The 23,773-nt window shown below is 44.0% G+C and overlaps 1 protein-coding gene across 1 annotated transcript in view; it reads right to left on the bottom strand.

Annotated features, from left to right (window-relative positions):
• The window catches only part of SMYD3 (SET and MYND domain containing 3), an 876,371-nt gene that overhangs the window by 751,418 nt on the left and 101,180 nt on the right, over positions 1-23,773 (bottom strand). Inside the window, exon 2 of the mRNA XM_040429445.1 lies at positions 3,965-4,028. Coding sequence (XP_040285379.1) covers positions 3,965-4,028 — 64 coding nt within the window. The remainder of the gene's footprint in view (positions 1-3,964; positions 4,029-23,773) is intronic.

Here is a 23,773-nt window from a genome sequence, read left to right as displayed (position 1 = left end):
TCGGCATTCACCTTTTGCAGGTAAGGGCAGAAATAGGTGCAGTAAAGGTGGAAAAATGAGGAATAAACTGGCTGCAGTTGTTGGCAAAGCCTAGGAATTGCTAAATAGTACGTCGTCCCACAGGCAAAGCCAGTCCAGAATGGCAGACTTCTTGGGATCTATTCTTATGCCATGGTCAGATGTAATATAAACCAGGAAAGGAAGAGGAGTTTTACCTATTCTCTTTCAGGTGCTGGAACACAGTGTAAACATGTTTAAGATGGCAGATACGATCCAGCAAGAAGATGAATATGTCATTTAGGTACACTACAATACTGGTGTAGAGGAGGTCACAATGTTGTCAGAATACCACGGAGTGTTAATGAAATTCTGCAGGGGCATTACTGAGACCGAAAGGCATGACCAGGTATTTATATTTTCTTGATTTATATATGTTTCTTGAATATTAAAAGCAGTTTTTCATTTGCCTCCCTCTTGGATCTGGATCAAATTTTAGGCACCCCGTAGATCTAGTTTAGAAAAGATCTTGGCTCCATGAAGCCTGTCAAAGAGTTCTGGGAGTAATGACAATGGATATTTATTCTTTACAGTTAATTTACTCAGACCATGATAGTCAAAACATGGCCAGGGTGACTGATGCTTCTTTTTAACAAAGAAGAAACAGGTTCCTGCCAGTGAAGATGATTTCCGCATAAAGCCTCTTTCCATGTTTTCTTTAATGTACTTGGAAATGGCTTGTGACTCAGGCACGGACAACAGATGAACTTGGACTGGACAAGGAGTAGTTCCAGGTATTAGGTCAATTAGACAATCGTAAGGATGATATGGAGGTAAAGACTCAGCCTCCTTCTTGTCGAAGACATCAATGTAGCCGCAGTAAGATGGGGGTAGGCCCTGCAGACTCAGAGGAATCTGTGGAGCTCAGGCAGGCATTACTGAGGATGAACACCAGGTGTGACACATGGAAACCCCAAAGAAGAATCCCCGAGTTCCAGTCAAGAACTAGAGCGAGAGCAGTCCAAGTAGAAGGGGGCCGGTAAAAAAAGGCAGGAAGTAGAATGAGATCTTCTCTGTATGTAGTGCACCCACTTAAAGCTCACCATCAGTCACCATCACTAGACAACAAATCCTTTATGATTCCAAAAAATGCAGTGGGCAACATACAATATAAAATGATATCTGTCTAAAATCGATCTTTGCTATGACTAAAGGTACATGGAGTTGAAGAGGTTCTTATGACAATGGCCACAAACAATGACTTCGCAGAGACTAAAGGCTGTATTATACTGGCCGATTTTTTGGCCAATAATCCCTAAGGAGCGTTCACAAGAACGCTCCTTAGTGATCATCTTGCAATGTACTACTGCCACCAATTGCCTGATGAATGAGGAAACGCTCGTTTAGCGGGCAATTCCGATTTTTAAGCATTAAAAATCAGCATTTAAGCATTAAAAAATCAGCGCTTGCCAGCGGCAGATCGCGCTGTCTAAGGGTAATTTCAAACTTGCGTTGCTGGATTCCAGCAGGCAGTTCCAATCCGGATCTGTCTCACAAATGCATTGCAATACCGGATCCGTCTCTCCGGTTGTCATCCAAAAAAATGGATCCGGTATTTATCTTTTTCACATTTTTAAAGGTCTGCGCATGTGCAAACCGCAAAATCGGATCAGTTTTTCCAGAACACTTGGGGACAGATCCGGCATTAATGCTTTTCAATGGAAAATAATGCTGGCATTCCGGCAAGTGTTCCGGAATTTTGGGCGGAGAAAATACTGCAGCATGCTGCGGTATTTTCTCCGTCCAAAAAACGTACAGTGACTGAACTGAAGACATCCTGATGCATACTGAACAGATTGCTCTCCATTCAAAATGCATCAGGATAAATACCGGCAAAGTTTAACGCAAGTGTGAAAGTACCCTAATAACAATATGCCACCGTCAAACCACTAGACAGTATGGCGGCGAGTGATGGCATAGCGATAGCTTGTCCCCAGGCTGCAGAGGAGATCGCTGCATGTAATAACAGCAGTCGCCTCCACTAGCTACCAAGCAATTGCCAGGAGGGAACACTTCCCTCTCGACAATCGTTTACTCTATCGGCCGGTGTAATACAGTCTTAACTAACAGACAGTTCTCCAGTGTTGGGCTAATATTTCTCAGAAAGATAACTTGAGACAGTGCTGTCTGGCAGCTATGAAAAGCCTCCCCTGAATATGTATGTTAATTTCAAAGTTATGGTGATAGCTGCTGGCTTTACCAAATACGAGTACCGTATATTTAGCTTGAAATTTCTATTTAATTTCTTGCTAGAACACAAAGAATTTCGATCCTGTTTTGCATTCTTTGACATTTTTATACTCTCTAATATTTGCTCCCTGATATTTTTCTTATCCCCATAATTCAAGTCTGTGCAGAAAGCAGATGGCATTCTGTAGCAGGCTGGAATAAAATGGCAAATAGCTTATAGAGCTTAAGTGATCTGTCGGTAACTCTGTGCGGATTTATAAGTACTTTAAAAGTGCTATAGGAGAATTCTGGACTTTACCAACTTTTCATTTAACTCTATTTAGGTTATTTATAAACTTTCACATGACTTCATAAGTGAGTTTCCCCATGTTCGTATTGCACCGCAGAGCCCACCACACAGAATAATGTATTAAGTGATATAGTGGTACTCAATTTATAACAATAGATTACAAGTACAAGTAATGTGGGTCGAAATTTGATCTTGCAGTTTAGGCCAACCTGAACCACAAGCTTTTTCATAGACTCTAAAACCATTACATGTAGGTCAAGGAAACCTGAATTCTAACATATGTGGCCTCTTAAGTAAAATAACAGAGGTTGATACACATGACATATCAAATGGCGGACACACACAAGTCCAAAAAGTTTAAGGAGAAAATCAGAAGACATCAATAAGAAGTTTCAATGCACAAAAGATCATCCCAGCCCCTTATTTTGGATGACTGGTGTGGGTCTGAGCCCACAGATACCCCCAGTATCATTTCCAGACACATTAGAACATTATTTATGTTCAGCTTGATGCTCAAATCAGAAGTGTCTAGGGGTCTATTAACATGGGGCAATAATTGTACCGAACATAGAAAAGCTAAATAGAAATACACTCTGTCTTCTTTTCTTTAGGAGACCAAACAAGTTCACAAATAGGGATTTGGAGGATATGTACTACTGTTTTCTCTGCCAGATTAATGCAACAGTGTTTTCCAGCTTGGAGAGCTTCTTACAGACTATATGCATGTGTTCCTTCCTTTTATTTTTTCATATCCAGTCTCAAGAGTGTCTACTCTGCACTCCATCTTTGGTGCCAACACTTTAATAGGACTTGTGGCCATTCTACAAGTCAGAATTGTAAGAAATTTCTGACTGACATGTCATAAAGTCCTTTCTTGGCCAACTACTTTAATCCTGTCAATAAACCAACTGCAACTTAGTTATAAATTAAACACAAAGCTGTTATAGATCTTATTAAAAGTGCATTTATTATTCATGTAGTAATCTTAATGTCATGAAAGAATAATTAATATTCTTCCACTACAACTTGAAATATAACTTTTAGATCTTTAAACAGATAGAGCACTGGTAAAACATCTGGACTTGGGTCCACTTTTTAGATATTGATGACCTGTCCTTGGGATTGGTCACAGATATCAGACTGGTGGGGTCTGACACCCGACATCTGCATTGATCAGCTGCATGCAGCAGCCATTGGCGCTATAAACATTACAGTGTATGGAGCTGGAAGCAAAAGGCTCAGTCCACTATGTACTAATGTTGCCACAGATTTCATCAAAAAGTTCCATTGTATATGCAGATCAGATGCAGACTGAACATTTGGTCGTGTGCATGAGGCCTTAACAATATCCATTCCAATGTAAAATCTTAGTAGAACATGTGTTAAATCTGAATGTGACAATATTAATTATTCAAAATAGTCACTTACCTGGCAGAGTGAATTGCAGTATCTGGCAAACTTGCACTGGGAGCAACGCTGAAGTTTTGCACTCCTAAAACCAACAGAAATGAAATTATTACATCCCGAATATTATGCTCTGCACAGTGAAATAATTGGTACATCTTGCACTTGTAGCGGCTTCCCAATATAGGTGGTTTTATCATTTCTGGTCATGGATGGACAGTAGATGCCACTACATATAACTATGCTGCCTGGGTTGATTATTAGTGGGTACCATTGGTCTGTTTGTGTAGACATTGTGTAGGTATTCTTCATGTAACAGACAAAAAAAATCAAACATCTAACCATGGCTTATATTTAGGCCTGTTTCACATTTGCGGCAGACTATTCCGGGAACAGGAGATCTCTGGATCTGGCAGACATGATTGACTATAATGTGGTCCAGAGATCTGGCCACGACCCGGCAAATATATTGAGAGTCTGCAGGACAAATACCACTGCACACCAGACCCCATTATAGTCAATAGAGCTGGTGGGCCTTCCGATAACGTCCGGCAAGGACAGATACAGAGAGCTCTGGCAGGTAGTTCTCTGCCGAAACTCCTGCCGCAAGTGTGAAACAGCCTTAGGGTAATTTCACACTAGCGTTATTCTTTTCCGGCACCGAGTTCCGTCCTAGGGGCTCAATACCGGAAAAGAACTGATCAGTTTTATCCTAATGTATTTTGAATGGAGAGCATTCCGTTCAGGATGCATCAGGATGTCTTCAGTTCAGTCTTTTTGACTTTTCGGGACAGAAATAATACCACAGCACGCTGCGGTTTTATCTTCGTCCAAAATTCCGGAAGACTTGCCGAAATGCCGGATCCGGCATTTTTTCCCATTAAAATGCAATAAAATGCCATCAGTTTGCATACGTTTTGACGGATCCAGCAGGCAGTTCCAGCAACGGGACTGCCTGCCGGAATCCTCTGCCACAAGTGTGAAAGTACCCTTAGGCAACTATTGAGCTGCATTGAATCTTTCGTCTGATACAGCAAACTTTGCCCCAATACATCTGCTATTGTTGGATAGGGAAACACACTCAATAGGCCATTACAAGGGAGGCTGTCCCATTGTCTTGCGTTATTTTCACCTCCTAAATTTTAATTAACATGCCCAAAATGATTTCCTTTAATGTCATTTTGGTTCTATATACCTTACTGTGTGGTAAATTGAAGTTTAAAAGGGTTTTCCTTTTAAAGGAGTATTTGATCGGTGGGGGTCTGACACCCAGGACCCTATGCCAATCAGCTGTTTGAGAAGGAGCTGGTGATCCTGTGAACACCATGGCCTTCTCCATGCTTACCAAAAGTTATGATACTTTTTCTTGAAATGCAAATTAGGCCTTTGGTGCAAAAAGGGCATTCTCATTGCTCTTGATGCACCCAAGCTCCACTCCTTTCTGTGGCCAACCCCTTCCTGACTACTTTTGTTGAGAGAACCAGGCAGTGGCAAAGCAGTGAGAGAGGGCTGACCACAGAAAGGAGCAGAGCTTGGGTGGAACAAGTGCAATGGTGATGCCCATGTTGCACAAAAGGTCTAATTTGCATATTAAGAAAAAGTATCATATCTGGGGAACGGAGTCTCGGATCAACAAAAGAAAAACAGCGTCTTAATCAGGTGAACCACAGATATGTGTTTATGCAAACAGTTTAATAGGTAGGTATTTGATTCCCTTTCAATATATATATATATATATATATATATATATATATATATATATAAAAATAAGCAATATTTAGTTCTTGGAATATTTTTTCACAGTTTGGAAACCTAAAAGTTTTTGTTACAAAATAAAAATGTATACAATGCCAAACTGTGAAAGGAGCACCACACAACCATTGGCATGAACATCTGTCTATGAACACTGTTTAGTCATAGTTTTTTTTTCCAGATGCCACAAACATGGTGTGAACAGAACTTAACCCTTTCACTACCGAGCCACTTTTCATCTTAAATCCCAGGCCAATTTTGGAAAATCTGACATGCGTCACTTTATCTGGTAATAACTTTGAAACGCTTTTACTTATCCAAGCCATTCTGAGACTGTTTTCTCGTGACACATTGTACTTCATGACAGCGGTAAATTTGAGTTGATATATTTCACCTTTATTTATAGAATAATCCCAAATTTACCCAAAATTTAAAAAAATTCACAACTTTTAAAGAGGACCTTTCACTAGAATAAAAAAATCTAAACTAAGCATACAGACATGGAGAGCGGCACCCAGGGATCTCCCTGCACTTACTATTATCCCTGGGCGCCGCTCCGTTCTCCCGGTATAGGCTCCGGTATCTTCATATGTTCGGCTCAACTGGGTGGAGCCTGCCGGCGTCTCCTTCTCCCAGGCTGTAGCGCTGGCCAATCGCAGCGCTCAGCTCATAGCCTGACAGCCTTACAGCCTGGGAGAAGGAGACGCCGGCAGGCTCCACCCAGTTGAGCCGAACATATGAAGATACCGGAGCCTATACCGGGAGAACGGAGCGGCGCCCAGGGATAATAGTAAGTGTAGGGAGATCCCTGGGCGCCGCTCTACATGTCAGCATACTTAGTTTAGATTTTTTATTATAGTGAAAGGTCCTCTTTAAGACAGATAGTAATTCCTCATAAAATAGTTATCAATCAACATTCGCCATATGTCTACTTTGTTGCCATAATTTTGTAAATGTCATTTTATTTTTTTAGGACGTTAGAAGGCTTCGAATTTTAGAAGCAATTTTTTAAATTTTCACCAAAAGTTCCAAAACCATTTTTTTAAGCACCAATTCAGTTAGGGCTCATTCACATGGCCGTAGGTGGGCCGTTCCATGCATTGGGGACCGCAGATTGCAGTCCCCAATGCACGGGCAACCTCCGTACGGCCGCCAGGATGAATCCAGACCCATTCAATTGAATGGGTCTGCATTCGTCCATTCCACAAAAACATAGAGCAAGTTCTATCTTTTTACGGAACAGAACCCCACGGAAGCACTCCGTAGTGCTTCCATAGTGTTCCGTTCCGCATCTCCGGATTTGCGGACCCATTAAAGTAAAAGGGTCCGCAACTGTGATGCGGAATGCACATGGAACAGTGCCCATGTATTGCGGATTCGCAAATGCGGTGCATGAGCCCTTATAAAGTGATTTTGAGGGGCTTACGTAATGGAAACCACCCATTAATGACCCCATTTTAGAAACTACACCCCTGAAATTATACAAAACTGATGTTACAAACTTTGTTAACCCTTGAGGTGTTCCACAAGAATTCAATAGATCTTTTAATTTACTTGTTGCAGATAAAAACATAGATATCTTATTTTTCGCCCTATAAGACGCACTTAGGTTTTAGAGGAGGACAATAAGAAAAAAATATTTTTCATTAGATCTCAGATCAGCAATCAGACCCCCAATGTTAATCAGACCTCAGCTCACAGCTCCAATCAGATCCCCAATGTTAAAGGGATTCTGTCACCTCGTTTTCGGTTATAGAGATGCGGACATGCACGGCTAGATCGCCGCTAGCATGTCCGCAATATACCTGTCCTATAGGGCTCTGTGCTTTTATTTTGTTTAAAAAATTATTTTAGATATGTAAATGAGTCTTTTAAGGTGCCCAAGGGGCTGTACAAACCTTCCTCGTGCCCAGCCACGCCCCCCTGTGAAGGAGCCCAGCGCCGCCTATGTCCTCCGAATCTCCTCCTATCGTCACAGTTAGATTGCCGTAATCTCGCGCTGCGAGAGCTCGAGCATGCGCAGTGCCGGTATAGTGTTCCTTCCCTGTGCTGGCATCCGACTCAGGGAAGGAACTGCGCATGCGCGAGCTCGCACATGCCGAGATTACGGCAATCTAACTGTGACGAAAGGAGGAGATTCGGAGGACATAGGCGGTTCTGGGCTCCTTCACAGGGGGGCGTGGCTTGGCACCAGGAAGGTTAGTACAGCCCCTTGGGCTCCTTACAAAGCTCATTTACATATCTCTAAAATAATTTTTGAAACAAAATAAAAGCACACAGCCCTATAGGACAGGTATATTGCGGACATGCTAGCGGTGATCTAGCCGTGCATGTCCGCAGCTCTGTAACCGAAAACGAGGTGACAGAATCCCTTTAATAAGATCTCAGATCAGACCCCAATGTGAATGACCCCCAATCAGACCTCAGATCAGAGCCCAATATAAATAAGACCCCCAATCAGACCTCAGATGAGACCCCCCCCATGCCTCATATCAGCCCCCAGCCATATGTGATCAGCCCCCCTTCATATAATTAGGAGAGAGCCCCTCCCCACTGTGATCTGGCTGCCATTGCACAACCGATGAGAGACGGTAATAGTAAGGAGGGGCTGTGGCCGCTGCGTCAACAATGAGAATTACCCTCAATACAACTATAGACTGCGGGTGCCGACCGTATCACATACCCGGCACCCGGTCTCAATGACCGAAATCGGCGGTTCCACGAACCAAGGAAATTTACCCCTCAAATGGGGCACCCAAGGGGTTAATTGGCAAGGTTCGGTGGGATCCCTGTCATTGAGGCTGAGTGCCGGCTGTGTGATATGGCTGGCACCCGCAGTCTATATTTGTATTATGGAATTAATTACATTCATTGGCGGCGCAGTGCACCCCGCCCATACCCCAGTATTATAAATTATAATCATTGGTGGCTCAGTGCACCCAAGCCTCCCAGTATTATATTCATTGGTGGCATTGGCCACAGGGTCCCCTCCCCTCTTCATTGGTGGTGCAGTGGTAGCTTCTGATCGGAGCCAGCAGTGAAATCTCAGGGCTCCGATTGGTTACCATGGCAGCCAGGACACTACTGAAGCCATCCATGGCTGCCATGGTAATCTCCCTGCTGCCGTGTGCACAAAGCATAGGGTAGCAGGGACAATGTGAGATCATATGCACCCTAATAGATCTGTATTAGGGTGCATAGGACAAGGGATGAAAAGATCCCAGGTTCTAGCCCCATAAGGGGGCTAATAGTTATTAAATAAAAAGTTAAAAAAACACCAAAACATAAAAATTTTAAATCGCCCCCTTCCCCAATTTAACTAAACCAAATTAATTTGGTATTGCCACGTCCGAAAAAGTCCAAACTATTAAAGTATTGAAAAATATCTCTTATGTGGTGAACGCCATAACAGAATTTTTAAAAAAAAAACATGATTCTCCATTTTTTTTGTCTCCTTTTCCCTTAAAAAAATAGGATAGGACTGTTCAATTATGGGCAGCACTTTCCATAAATTGCGGAATGCACTTTTTTTGGGCATTTCATTTTTCTTTTGTGTGGTATCATGTATTGCATTACTTTTTTATGGGACCGAAATTGAATCAAACTGTTGGCTGTAGTGTGTAAGGACTAAGACCTATATGGGAAGCTCCAGTTTTTAGTAAATGACCCCCAATGTTTTATTTGACTGAAAGGCATCTTTATGATGCCAAGGTGACCTTCCTGACAATGTGCACCTATGATGGGCACACTCTGAACAACCCACTTATCAGGGTTTTCCGCTAGGATGTCCTATTTTCTGTGGGAGCGGTGAAGATGGCTGATCGCTGCCATCTTCAGCACTCCCATAGAGAATGAATAAAGCAGCAGGGGGCACGGCCGCTCCATCAGATTTGGGGGGGGGACGGTGACGCCGTTCTTGGTGGGCAACTAAGATATTACTGCATGGGGGCATCAAGGAGACATTATAATTTATGGGGGCAACAAGGAAACACGAGTACATATTTTGAGTGTTTTATGGGCTTTTATCACGATATATATCGTTATTGCAATAAATTTCTTAAAATCGTTATCATGGGAATATTTTTGATATCGCCCAACCCTACCCCCAGCCATATGTACTCAGCCCCCAGCCACATGTGAGCAGCCCCCAGCCATAATTCAGCCTAAGATCACAAAATAAAAAACCCACTTACCTCTCCTAGTCCTGTACGCCGCCGCTCCGCACATGGCGATCCTCTTCCTCCTGCTGTCGGCTGTGCTGTGAACTGGCACGCACAGCGTGACATCACAGAGTGGCCTCACGCTGTGCGCAGCCTTCACAGCTGACAGCCGAGGACCAGGGAGCTTCCTGGTCCTCCAGTACTAATGAGCGCTTCCACTTTGGGGGGAAAAAAGTGTGTCTTATTCGGCAAAAAATACGGGTATGTATTATATCTGTTTCTTTAGTTGCTCTTATTTTACAGTAGCATATGACACTATAAGACAGCTGACATAATTTCTTATAATAAACTAATATCTTCCAGATGTGAAGACTTATCTCCAGCATTAACTTTTCAATTTGTCACAGAAATTATCTTCTGCAGCTAGAAAAAGAATTTTTAATGAGGATGCAATTAACAGACCAGAGCAACAATATATTAAATCCTGCGGAGATGCACTCTAAATATGCTCTGAATAACACAGAAGGAAATGTTAATACTACATTATCTATAAAACACATAGAAGGACATTTAGAAATCAGTTTACAATAAGATTGCGGTGTTATAAAGTAGCAAATTATGGCATACGCAACATTTGTGCAATCATTTATGACTCTTCACTCCTTAGGTGTGGCTTTCCACTGTCCAACAGATTTACTATTATTTAAGCCAGAAACTAGTGGAAATGATAGTTCATAGCAGCCATGGATTTGAAGTTCTGGAGCACGGACTACCTGGAGATGCACAAAGTTTTTTAAAATTTAGCACATTCTTCACCAATGGACTTTATACCAAGACTGGCGTTTGTAATGGCAGTCTTAGTATATCTGCCCCATACTGTTCTGTGTATAATACACATTAAATAGTAATGCTTACTCCTTTTATTATTTTATACCATTGTTAGCTGTTTGGTAAAAATGTCATGGGGCTGGAAAAAACTGCTTTAAAGTATACAGCTACATTTAAAGGGAATCTGTCACCTACCTGACCGGTTTCAAACAGGTGACATTGTTCAGTGGGGCACAAAGACATGACACATGCTAATGAGCCGTCGCAAGTGCCCAGAGGCGGAGAGTTTTCTGAAAGTGCCCAAGCTCCCCCGCCTCACTTACGCCTAACTCCGCACCTCAGTAAGCTCAGGCCAGCCCTGTGGCTCTGTGACATCATATTTCCCTATAGGCTGTTCGCGCATCACTGCCGGGCCCGGGCATGCGCACTGTTCTGCCCACCGTGGGCAGAGGTACAGGGATATGGAGTGCGCATGCACCAGTTACTGGAGTGAAATTGGCGCATGTGCACTGCATATCTCTGTGCCTCTGACCACAGTGGGCAGAAGAACAGTGCGCATGCCCCAAACAGTCTATAGGGAAATATGATGTCACAGAGCCACAGGGCTGGCCTGAGCTTACTGAGGGGCAGAGTCAGGCGCGAGTGAGGCGGGGGAACTTGGGCACTTTCAGAAAACTCTCCGCCCCTGGGCACTTGCGGCGGCTCATTAGCATATGACAAAAATGACTTTTTGGGCGATTTGAAGCATCTGAAGAACGAAACACAGGTAACATCTGTGTCATGTCTTTGTGCCCCACTGAACAATGTCACCTGTTTGAAACCGGTCAGGTAGGTGACAGATTCCCTTTAATGTATTAAACTTCTTTGTTTTATTACATTCTTCTTTTATTACATTCTTAAAGTCATTCTTTAACCATAAAAAAATAACCCATTATACACCATTATTTTAACTATATCAATGTGAAAAAGGGTTGCTTTCCCTTTTTTTTCATCACATATCTAAATCACGTGCTTCTTCCCATTCTGTGGTTTTGCAGCAGCTCTCCCATGTCACAATCAAGCACCTGCACCTTCCAGGAGTGCACTGCAGTCAGCATAATAACAATTCCCCCACCCCCGAATAAAAGCAGCTGCTCATACACTGCCCCAGCGATTATACTAATAAATGTCACTGTAGTATGGAACCATCCCCTCCCCAATTTCCTTCTCCACTGTCTAGAAGAAGTAGGAATGAATGAACAGTGTCTGGGCCACTTCACTAGGAGACCACTACACGGGCATGGGAGGAGGAGAAGAGCTACTGACCACGTCTAGTCCACTGAATGCAGAAGGTGGACCAGCATTCCAGCCAAGGAGAAACAGCAGATCGTGGTACCAAACAGGAAAATGTAATATACATAAAAAATGAGTATTGCATGCAATGTCGGACTGGGCCTCCTGGTGCCCACCAGATATAATTATTCTCGAGGCCCAACCCTTATACCATCAATAAAGTTTAATAGGTCTTGGATCAGAGACAGACCCTAACGCCAAATGACTGGCTCCAAAGGCAGCTGCAATGTTTTTTTTCTCCTGGTTCTTTGGGGCCAATTATGGTATCAGAGCCTGGTAGACTGTTGGGCCAGTCCAACCTGGATTGCATGTATATTGCAATAAGACTTTAATTTGAAATTCCCTATTCATTGCATAGTAATACTTTTCATGGAATAATACGGTTAAACTTAAGCACAAGTCGCACAGTGGCAGTTCATGGCTTAATATAAATGAAAAAATTTCATTTTCTACTATCACAAAACAAAAGTTACCCCTCATTAAAATATACCTTTTATTAAATTCTTTCTAAAATAAACCATAAATCACCACATCAATAGCACTATATTTACACCCTTAATTCTAGAACTTGTCATGCTCCATATATGTTATTTAGATAAAATCACGGTGTAGCCAGAACATATGTCCGGCCCTTCTTTACTCACGGTTGTACCAATTGAGTTAATTCACCACTGAATGGAGCATAGTAGGCATAGATTCAATTTTCTTCAGGGACTTTCAGGCTTTTTGAAGAGAAGTGGGGTCCATAGTGAAGTCAGGTTTCCTGTCCCTGTTTGTCCCTTCACTACCCCAACCTACACCGAAAGGGGCGACCCTACTTCTCGGTGGCTAAGCCCTCAATGCCCTTCTCTCTAGCCCTGTCAATTGTGCCCAACTTGTTACGCATACCCCCAATTCAGATAGACGTCCCGACTAAGGTAGAGCGAACCCAAACTGTAAAGTTTGGGTTCGTACCGAACTTTAGGATTTTTTGACCCCGGACCCGAACATTTCAGTAAAAGTTTGGGTTCGGTGTTCGGAGATTTAATGGCGCTTTTTGAAAAGGCTGCAAGGCAGCCATTCAACAAGCGTTGCCCTTAGAAGCCTCACATATAAGCTGGAGTCACGTAGCGCCGCACGTCACTCTGCTATTACTAGTGTAGGGATAGGATGCTGCTGCTGTGAGGGAGAGAATAGGAAAGAATCTATCAAAAATTGTTGTTAACTCTGCGATCTACAGCGTTTTTGTTTTTTGGGTGCAGTGCAACATTTTTGTACCCTGCCCTGAGCCCAGTGCCACAGAAAAATAAGTTTTATCCGTCTGTTAGTTAGGTGGGCGTCGGCGGCCATTTTGTCCAATTTCAGTGCACCAGCACTGCATATGTGACATTGCACATGAGACATTTTCCATAAAGTACCTTTGCTGCATTTCTGACAGTCCAATACAAGCGTTAAATACTGCTGTTATATTGTGGTTTTAAAGAAACACCCATTTTGTGCTAGATACTACATATGCGGCCTTTGCTGCATTTCTGAGTCCAATACAAGTGTTAAATACTGGTGTTATATTGTGGTTTTAAAAAAAACACCCATTTTGTGCAAGATACTACATTTGCGGCCTTTGCTGCATTTCTGAGAGTCCAATACAGCCTTTAAATACTGCTGTTATATTGTGGTTTTAAAAAACACCCATTTTGTGCTACATACTACATTTGTGGCCTTTGCTACATTTCCGACAGTCCAATACAAGTGTTAAATACTTCTGTTATATCCTGGCTTTAAAAAAACACCCATTTTGTGCTAGATACTACATTTGTGGCCTTTGCTGCATTTCTGACAGTACAATACAAGCGTTAAATACTGCTGTTATATTCTGGTTAAAAAAAAACACCCATTTTGTGCAAAATACATTTGCGGCCTTTGCTGCATTTCTGAGAATCCAATACAAGCGTTAAATACTGCTGTTTTATTCTGGTTTTAAAAAAACACCCATTTTAAGATAGATACGACATTTGCGGCCTTTGCTGCCTTTCCGACAGTCCAAAACAAGCGTTAGATACTGCTGTTTTATTCTGGTTTTAAAAAAACACCCATTTTGTGCAAGACACTACATTTGCGGTCTTTGCTGCATTTATGATAGTCCAATACAAGCGTTAAATACTGCGGTTATATTCTGGTTTTAAAAAAAATGCCCATTTTGTGCAAGATAGTACATTTGCGGCCTTTGCTGCATTTCTGAGAGTCCAATACAGCCTTTAAATACTGCTGTTATATTGTGGTTTTAAAAAAAACACCCATTTTGTGTAAGGTACTACATTTGCAGACTTTGCTGCATTTCTGACAGTCCAATACAACCAGTCAATACTGCTGTTACATTGTTGGTTGACAAATTCACATTTTTTGTGACCGTGAAGTAACTGTATAAAATTCGCCTGTCACACTGTTGTGTGACCTCAATACATTTTTCCTCTTTATGACACCGGCACTTGCTTTACTGTCAGTAAACTGTTGACTATAGGTGGTTACATTGTCGCTTGACATAAACCATCTGTTAGTTTGGTGGGTGAACGCAAAGAATGAGGAGAGCGTCAAATAAGGGACGTGGCCCTGGTTGTGGTGCTGCTGGTGTTGGTGAAACTCCTGTTGCAGGAGGAGGACGTGGTCGAACTGTGCCAGCTACATGCACAAGTGAAATGCCTTCCTCAGGTGAGAGTAGGCGACGGAACCTTCAGCGTTATTTGGTAGGGCCGAATGCGGCTCTATGAATGGTAAGGCCAGAACAAGTACAGGCTATAGTAGATTGGGTGGCTGACAGTGCCTCCAGTTCCTTTACATAGTCTCCCACCAAGTCCCTTGCTGAAAGATCAGAGTTGGCACCTGCAGCCCATGGCCATCAGTCTTTCACCTCACCCCCTTGCAAATCAGCCAAGCAGTCTGAGCCCCAAGTCATGCAGCAGTCTCTTCTGCTTTTTACCAACTCTGCTAGAAGGGTTTCCCAGGGCCATCCACATAGCCCTGCCCCAGAAGTGGAAGAGATTGAGTGCACCGATGCCCAACCACTTATGTTTCAGGATGAGTACATGGGAGGACCACCGCAGCACGTCTCGGATGATGAAACACAGGTGCCAACTGCTGTGGCTTTCTGCAGTGTGCAGACCGACAAGGAGGGCAGGGGTGAAGACTGGGTGGAATATGATGTGGAGGATGATGTGGAGGATGATGTGGAGGATGATGAGGTCCTTGACCCCACATGGAATCAAGGTCATGCGAGTGACCTGTGTAGTTCGGAGGAAGAGGCGGTGGTCGCACAGAGCCACCAGCACAGCAAAAGAGGGAGCAGGGTGCAAAAGCGGAGCGGCGGTCCCCTAGACAGTACGCCTGCTACTGCCCACCGCACCAAGGGACCGAGCACACCAAAGCCAGCTTCAAGGAGTTCCCTGGTGTGGCAGTTATTCAGACAATGTGCTGACGACAAGACACGAGTGGTTTACACGCTGTGCAATCAGAGCCTGAAGCGAGGCATAAACGTTCTAAACCCAAGCACAACCTGCATGACCAGGCATCTAAGTGCAAAGCACGAGCTGCAGTGGAGTAGACACCTCAAAAACAAAGAAAGGTCTCTGGCTCCTCCTGCTTCCTCATCTGCTGCAGTCTCGGCCTCTTCATCCCCCTCTGGAGTGACAGAGGCACCTGCCACCCTGCAAACAGAGGATGTGCCAGCAACGCCATCACTTGGGTCACCAAGCATCTCCACAATGTCCCATGGAAGCGTTCAGCTCTCCATCTCCCAAACACTGGAGCGAAATCCCCTACCCCTACCCACCCGCGATCCCTGGCCCTGAATGCCAGCATTTCAAAATTACTGGCCTTTGAAATGCAGTCATTCCGTCTGGTGGAGATGGAGAGTTTTAAAGGCCTCATGGCAGTGGCTGTCCCACAGTACGTCGTTCCCAGCCGCCAATACTTTTCCAGGCAAGCCATCCCTTCCCTGCACAACCAAGTGGGGGACAAATTCAGGTGTGCACTGTGCAACGCCATCTGTGGCAAGGTCCACCTAACTATGGATACATGGACCAGTAAGCACGGTCAGGGACGTTATATCACCCTAACAGCATACTGGGTAAATGCAGTGACGGCTGGACCTGAGGCGGATAGCAGTTTGGTGCATGTCCTTTCACCACCGAGGATTGCAGGGCGTTTCTCTTTGCCACCTTTTGCTTCCTTCTCCTACTCCAATTCCTCATCCTCTACTGCCTCCTCATCCGGTCAGCGTAACACCTTCACCACCAACTTCAGCAATGCCAGGGGTAAACGACAGCAGGCAGTTTTAAAACTTGTGTAAAAGGAAAAAGATAATCCAGCTCACCTATCTGGTTTGTGTATGATCCCGGCTCCAGGGCCCTGGGGGAGTGTTCCCGGTACAGGCAGAGAAAATTGAAGGAAGGATCCCGGAGACAGATAAATTCCTCTTTCAGCTCTTCTTTATTGTTATAAACAGTAGACAGACATGACCATCATATACACGGCAAGATTGACGCGTTTCGGGTGAGTACCCTTAGTCGTAACAAGTTGCTAAATGTGGCCCCTCAATATATAGGGGTTGGAATCACCCCTCCTCTAAAGGGAGGAACTGGTTTCAAGCAACATCCGTTGCACCACACCTAGACACTCCTTTTTTCAGCTTACATCAATCAGTTTGTAATTGCTGGAACCCTGTGCAGACCTTCCTCTAGCATCTCAAGCTCAGATTAACCCATGATTGCATTCAGTACAAGTCGCACAGTGTGAATACTTCATTATATAGAAAACATAAAATATATATATATAAAACCTTTAGTACAAACATTGACATACAAAAACGGATACAAATACAATGGCCCCTTGCATATAACATATTTAGGTTGGTTCCCTGATAATGACATTCTCAGAGCAGATTTGTCTAAGTATATAATGTTAAAAATGTATTATTACGTGTCGGTGGAGTTGAAAATTACCCATACCCAGTATCAAACTGGGAGTTTAGGATATCGTTGCAAAATAAATCAGATAATAGGTGAAACATAACATAAAATTGTTTCAATCCTGCACAAAATCGATAGAAAATTATTGCTTGCAACAACTCAATGAATGGAAAATAGAAGCGCCGCATCATACTAGTGCTATAGAGCCGGTGACGAGCAGAGATGTGTAAAACCTCCCAGTGATATGGGATACCATATGTACATGCCATAATTATAATGATATAAACTATATTGGTGCCCCTAAATCTGGTGAGACGAACATCAAAAGACATGTACCAGTCCAAATGTAGATATAACTTACATGAAACGCTGGGTGGTAACACATATTGTTAAGTATTCTACTATGTACACCCAGCATTTTATTGATATATGTAAATAAGTTCTTTCTTAAGGTTGAGACCCCCTGGGACTCTGGTACCCAGCCTAAAGATCCAATAGGCCTCACGTAAAAGAATTTTCTTGCGATAATCACCACCTCTTTTAGGAGCCAATACTCGTTCAATGGCATACGCCTGGAAAGATGATACTTGGCGGCCGTGAACATGTATGAAATGTTTAGCTACGTTGGAGATGTTGAGAATATTGGGGTTACTGATGTAATTAAGGTGTTCTAATACTCTGTTTTTGAACCTGCGGATAGTGCTGCCCACATACATGAGGTCACATTTAGTGCATCGGACAATATAAATAACACCTTCCGTGTTACAATTAATGTACATATGGATTGGGAAATTATACATATGATCAGCACTGTCAAATGTTTTAGTGAGCAGGACATAGTCGCAGGTCCTACAACGAGCACTGCCGCATCTCGTAAATCCCTTATACAAGAGCCAGCTAGGCTTAGGTTGTGGCCCACTGCCACTGGCAGTGTAAAGAGACGGGGACAGCGAGCTGGACAGGGTGGGAGCCCTTCTGGATACAATTCTGCAACCTGATTTGAGTGCTTCATGGAGAATAGCATCGTCAAACAAAATAGGTAAGCACTTCTTAATTGCAGAGCTGATTAAACTGAACTCATTACTGTATGTTAGGGAGAGAGTGGGGACACTGTCCAGGTCACTGTCTGCCCGCGTCTTCACACCGCCAGCAGAAGTCGGCACATTTGATTTATATTTGGATTTCCCAAACAATATCTCTCTTCTTTCTTTTTGAAGAGCTATCTCCCGTCCTCTATTGATCATCCACATAGGGTAATTTCTGGCCCTCAGCCTCTTTACCACCCTCTCAAATTCTTCCTCTAATCTCTCCATTTCACTACAGTTCCTGACAGTGCGGATGAACTCTCCCACGGGAATTGCTCTGACGGTATGCATTGGATGGTGACTTTTGGCATTGAGTATGGTATTACCCGCCACCTCTTTTCTATAAGTCATGGTATGCACTATCTCTCCAACAACCCCGTGGAGTGTCAGATCTAAGAAATTAATATGGGATTCATGTGCCAGACAAGTGAAACCCAAATTGTAGTTGTTGTTGTTCATGTATGCCTGGAGGTCTGGGACGGCAGATACACCGCCCGCCCATACCATGAGCACGTCATCGATGTATCTGCCGTACCAGACCAAACCAGGCATAAACGGGTTCTCCAGATTGTAAATGTATTTCTCCTCCCAATATGACATAGTCAAATTGGCTAGGGATGGAGAAAATTTAGCACCCATCGAAACTCCACGGGTTTGGAGATAATAGACACCATCAAATGAAAAATAATTATGAGTCAGCAAATATGCTGTGATCTCACACACAAAATCAATATAGTTAGTATTTAGTCCTGTGTAACGATGTAAATGATATTCCATTGCCATCAGAGCAACCCCGTGGGGAATAGACGGGTAGAGGGAAATCACATCAGCTGTGATCCAAATATAATTATTTTCCCATCTGAAATTATACATGGCTCGTAAAACATCTCCTGTATCTTTCAGATACCCCGGTATGCGTCTGACGAGAGGCTGGAGAAGATGGTCCAGCCAACTCCCCAAACGCTCGGTAAGCGAACCTATGCCAGCAACTATGGGACGTAGGGGGGGGGGGGGGTGGACACCTTTATGGACTTTGGGCAAAGCATGGATAATGGGTGTGACAGGGGCATCCACGCACAGATATTTATATTCTCCGTCACTGAACATACCCTTATCCTTACCCTTCATAACCAATGAAAGGTAGGTAAGCATATATTCTTTCAGTGGATCGTTCGGTAATTGAGTGTACGTGGATGTGTCTGCCAACATATCCAGTACCTGTTTGCCATAAATCTCCTTGTCCATGATGACCACCGCCCCCCCCTTGTCCGCCATCTTAATGACCAGGGAGTCACACTTCTGTAAATCCTGGAGTGCTCGTGCCTGAGAAGCATTAAGATTATTAAAATTCTTATGTTTTTTACTATCTATTTCAATGCTTCTAAGCTCCTTCTCCAGAACCTCCTGGAAGACATCCATACCACCCGTGCGGGATATGACAGGGTAAAATTTGCTATTTTTTGTATGAAATCTTCCAGGGGGTCTGGGAAGCTCCCTGATTCCTTGTTCTTCCTGGAGCCCCACCAAAGAGCATATAGCTACCTGTTCCTTAAATAACAGATTCTTAAATGAATTCTCTTCATAATCAGGTGTCTCATTCTGTGGGGCGTCAGGGGGAGATGGAATGTCATGAAAATGTCGTCTCACCGTGATGTTACGTACAAATTTGTTGATGTCAAGCAAGGTGGAAAACATGTCAAAGTTTTAAAACTTATCTGTTTGGGGGGGGGGGGGGACACCGCGCAGGAGCTGTGGACGGGCATGGAACAACAGACCGATGAGTGGCTGGTGGCAGTGAGCCTCAAGCCTGGCCTGGTGGTGTGCGATAATGGGCGAAATCTCGTAGCAGCTCTGGGCCTAGCTGGTTTGAAGCACATCCAAGCACATGCTAAATTTGGTGGTGCAGAAATTCCTGAAAAATTACCCCAATATGTCAGAGCTGCAGCAGAAAGTGTGGGCCCTCTGTGCGCGCTTTCGGCGTTCTCACCCTGCTGCTGCTCGTCTGTCAGCGCTGCAGCGTAACTTCGGCCTTCCCGCTCACCGCCTCATATGCGACGTACCCACCAGGTGGAACTCCACCTTGCACATGCTGGCCAGACTGTGCGAGCAGCAGCAGGTGATAGTGGAGTTTCAGCTGCAGCACGCACGGGTGAGTCGCTCTGCGGAACAGCACCACTTCACCACCAATGAGTGGGCCTCCATGCGAGACCTGTGTGCCTTGTTGCGCTGTTTCGAGTACTCCACCAACATGGCCAGTGCCGATGACGTCGTTCTCAGCATTACTATCCCACTTCTATGCCTTCTTGAAAAAACGCTTCGGGCGATGATGGAAGAGGATGTGGCACAGGAGGAGGAGGAAGAGGAATCATTTACAAGGGTTTCAGGCCAGTCATTCTCAAGTGGCTCCGAGGGTGGGTTCCTGCACCCAAAAACCCAAGGTACACAATTGTCCAGCCAGGCCACAGTTCTGGAGGATGAGGAGGTGGAGGATGAGAAGGAGGAGATGGAGGAGGAGGAACCGTGTTCACAGCAAGGTGGCACCCAAACCCAGCTCATGGCCATCACTGGTGCGTGGCTGGTGGGATACAGAGGACACCGGCGATACACCTCCCACAGAGGACAGCTTGTCGTTGTCTCTGGGCAGTCTGGCACACATGAGCGATTACATGCTGCAGTGTCTCCGCAACGACCGCCGAGTTGGCCACATTCTAACTTGTGCTGATGGATCCCCGTTACAAGGACAACGTACCATCCTTAATTCCATCACTGGAGCGTGATCGTAAGATGCTTGAGTACAAGCGCACGCTAGTAGACGCACTGCTGATAGCATTCCCACCTGACAGCGGAAGCACAAGGCGAAGGCAGAGGAGGAGGAAGAGGTCGCCAACGCAGCTGGGGCACCGCCAGCACCTCAGAAGGCAGGGTTAGCATGGCCGAAATGTGGAAAAGCTTTGGCAGCACGCCACAACAAAAAGCTGATATGGAACGTCTTAGCAGGAGGCAGCATTTCAGCAACATGGTGGAGCAGTATGTGTGCACACACCTACACGTACTGAATTATGGGTCTGCCCCCTTCAACTTCTGGGTCTCCAAATTGGGCACATGGCCTGAGCTTGCCTTTTACGCCTTGGAGGTGCTGGCCTGCCCTGAAGCCAGTGTATTGTCTGAACGTGTGTTTAGCACGGCAGGGGGCGTTATCGCAGACAAACGCAGCCACCTGTCCACAGCCAATGTGGACAAGCTCATGGTTAAAATGAACCAGGCAGGGATCCCACAGGACTTGTCCGTACCTTGTGCAGAATAGACATGTATACCGGCCTCACCCAGCCATTGTTGTACTCCAGTGCACTTTCTCTTTGTTTTATTTTTTATATTTCCCAATGTTTTGGGGTCTACCCAAATTTGAACAAAAAAAATTAAATAATTAAATAAAATAAAAATAAAAACCAAAAACCAGTGTTGGCTCCCTCCTCCTCCTCCACCGCTTCCACCTACACCGCCACATCCACCGCTTCTCAACCTCCTACTCCATATGGACCTCCTTCTCCTAGATCAAGATTATTATTTTTTATTTTTACATATTTTATGTTGTTATTTGAAGTAATTTCCCTATCCACATTTGTTTGCAGAGCACTTCAATGGGGTTCGAGGTCAAGTTCGGGTCTCAAACTTTTTTGCGAAGTTCGGCCGAACCTGTCGAACCCTAACATCCAGGTGTCCGCTCAACTCCAGTCCCGACGCGTTTCTCCAGTGCCTAGGATATACCGTTTTTTCAAGGGATTTTAGATTAACTAGGCTAAACAGACAATACTGTGACGAGATCCACTGGCCACCTCAGATGGAAAATGGTGCGCAATATTCCCTATCCCTAGATGCCCTTAAATAACCCTAATTGCTCCTCCACCCAACTCATATCCAGGTAGAGAAATAAATGTGTTCCATCCTGGAACGCAAGCTTCTAAATGGTACCTGCACTTCCCCAGTCTTCCCTCTGTCCGGTATTCGCACCATTTAGAAATCCCCTCCCCCTTCATTCCCAGCCTATGTGCCTCGGCGTAACACGCACTTCAAAAGAGGCGCATCACACCTCCATTTGTCCGGGAGCGCGCCACAACCCATGCGTTCCAGCGTGACACGCCCACCGGTGGTAAAATCACAGCCCTGCACAGCGGATGAACAAAAGAAAAATAATTATAGGAGATGGCCCTCAAAAAAATCATGGATTAGAACAGATGGCCATAATTTGGCCTTTGAGATACTGTTTTGGTGACCAACAATTAAATACTGCAGCTTCATCATCCTGCTCACCTCTGTCTTTTTTGGAGGCAGCAGGGGAAACGCAGTGGTTTCCCTACCATCTACTAAGTGGTATAAATCCTCAAAGGGGGGATGGATGGCAATAAAGGAAAACTCCCTGGTGAATAATATCAAAAAGAAAAGAGGAATAGGAACTTCACAGAATCAAGTGATTAATCTTTCCAATAGAGTACAGTACTTACTGAGAGTGAATTAAATGTTCTGTCCAGAGGATTGTCCTTTGTGCCAACCGCAAGATTTGATTCATTTGTGTGGACAATGGCCATAAACCTCTTTGTACAGAAGTTGAAATGGTACAAATTTAATAGGAACCATGACCAGGAAGAATGTAAAAAGCTGGGGATCTCTAGGGAGGACCTCAGGGGAATTAGGGTATTAGAATTGCTGTTAGAGGAGGGTGGAAGAAAGGAAGGACAGGGAACCTTCACTCAACTAAAAACCAAAGAGTATTAGAATGCCACCTCCTCAGGAGACGTCATTGATTGATGACTTTTCAAAACTAATTAATGAACAATTGGATAAGATCCACATTCAAAATAGGGATTCTAGGAATAACTTAAGTATAGAAGAACTGGAAGCCATGAGGAACCTGGAGAAGGACCAAAAATTGATCTTTAAGCCCTCAGACAAAGGGGGGAACCTGGTGGTTTTAAATCATGAGGTATATCTAAAGATGTGTCATTCTATATTGAAGGACAGGGACTGCTATAAGATCTTAGCTAAGGACCCAACAAATGATTTTATCTAAATCCTTGACCGACTACTCCTAGAAGGGTTTGAATAGGGACTTCTATCAGGGGAGGAATTGAAATTCATGACACCTGTATGTCCGCAAATACCAACTTTCTATTTGCTCCCTAAGATCCATAAGGGTACATCCCCTCTCAAAGGTCAACCGATTGTCGGGTATATATTCAATCTCAGAGGACACAAGTGTTTTGACAAGGTATTACGTCTGCATGTACTGTCCTTGCCGTCATATATCTGGGATACGATAGATCTTCTTAAAAAAATAGATGAGATCCCGGTAGATGACAATGGGAAATTATCATCCATAGATATAGAAGCCCTATACAGTAGTATCCACACAAATGGGGTATGTTTGCAGTGGAACCTTTTTTAAAGACAAAGGGGTGTCCAATTCCAACCTCATAAATCAATTAATCTTGAAACTCCTGGAATTTATATTAACACATAACTATTTCATGTTTGATTCGAAGTTCTACCACCAGTTCAGGGGCACCACGATGGGTAGCCCTTGTGCGCCCACCTACACAAATTTGCTCCTGGGCTGGTGGAAGGACCAAATAATCTTCCAGGAGGATAAAATAGATTGGAAGTCCCTAAACCTGTATTGGGGTAGATTCATTGATTACATCTTAATACTATGGAACGGAAACAAAGAAACATTTAAAAACT

The sequence above is a fragment of the Bufo bufo genome, chromosome 4, assembly GCF_905171765.1.
Source record: "Bufo bufo chromosome 4, aBufBuf1.1, whole genome shotgun sequence".
Classification (NCBI taxonomy): domain Eukaryota; kingdom Metazoa; phylum Chordata; class Amphibia; order Anura; family Bufonidae; genus Bufo; species Bufo bufo.
Note: the sequence above shows the minus strand (reverse complement) of the source record. Positions and strands in the feature narration are given on the sequence as shown.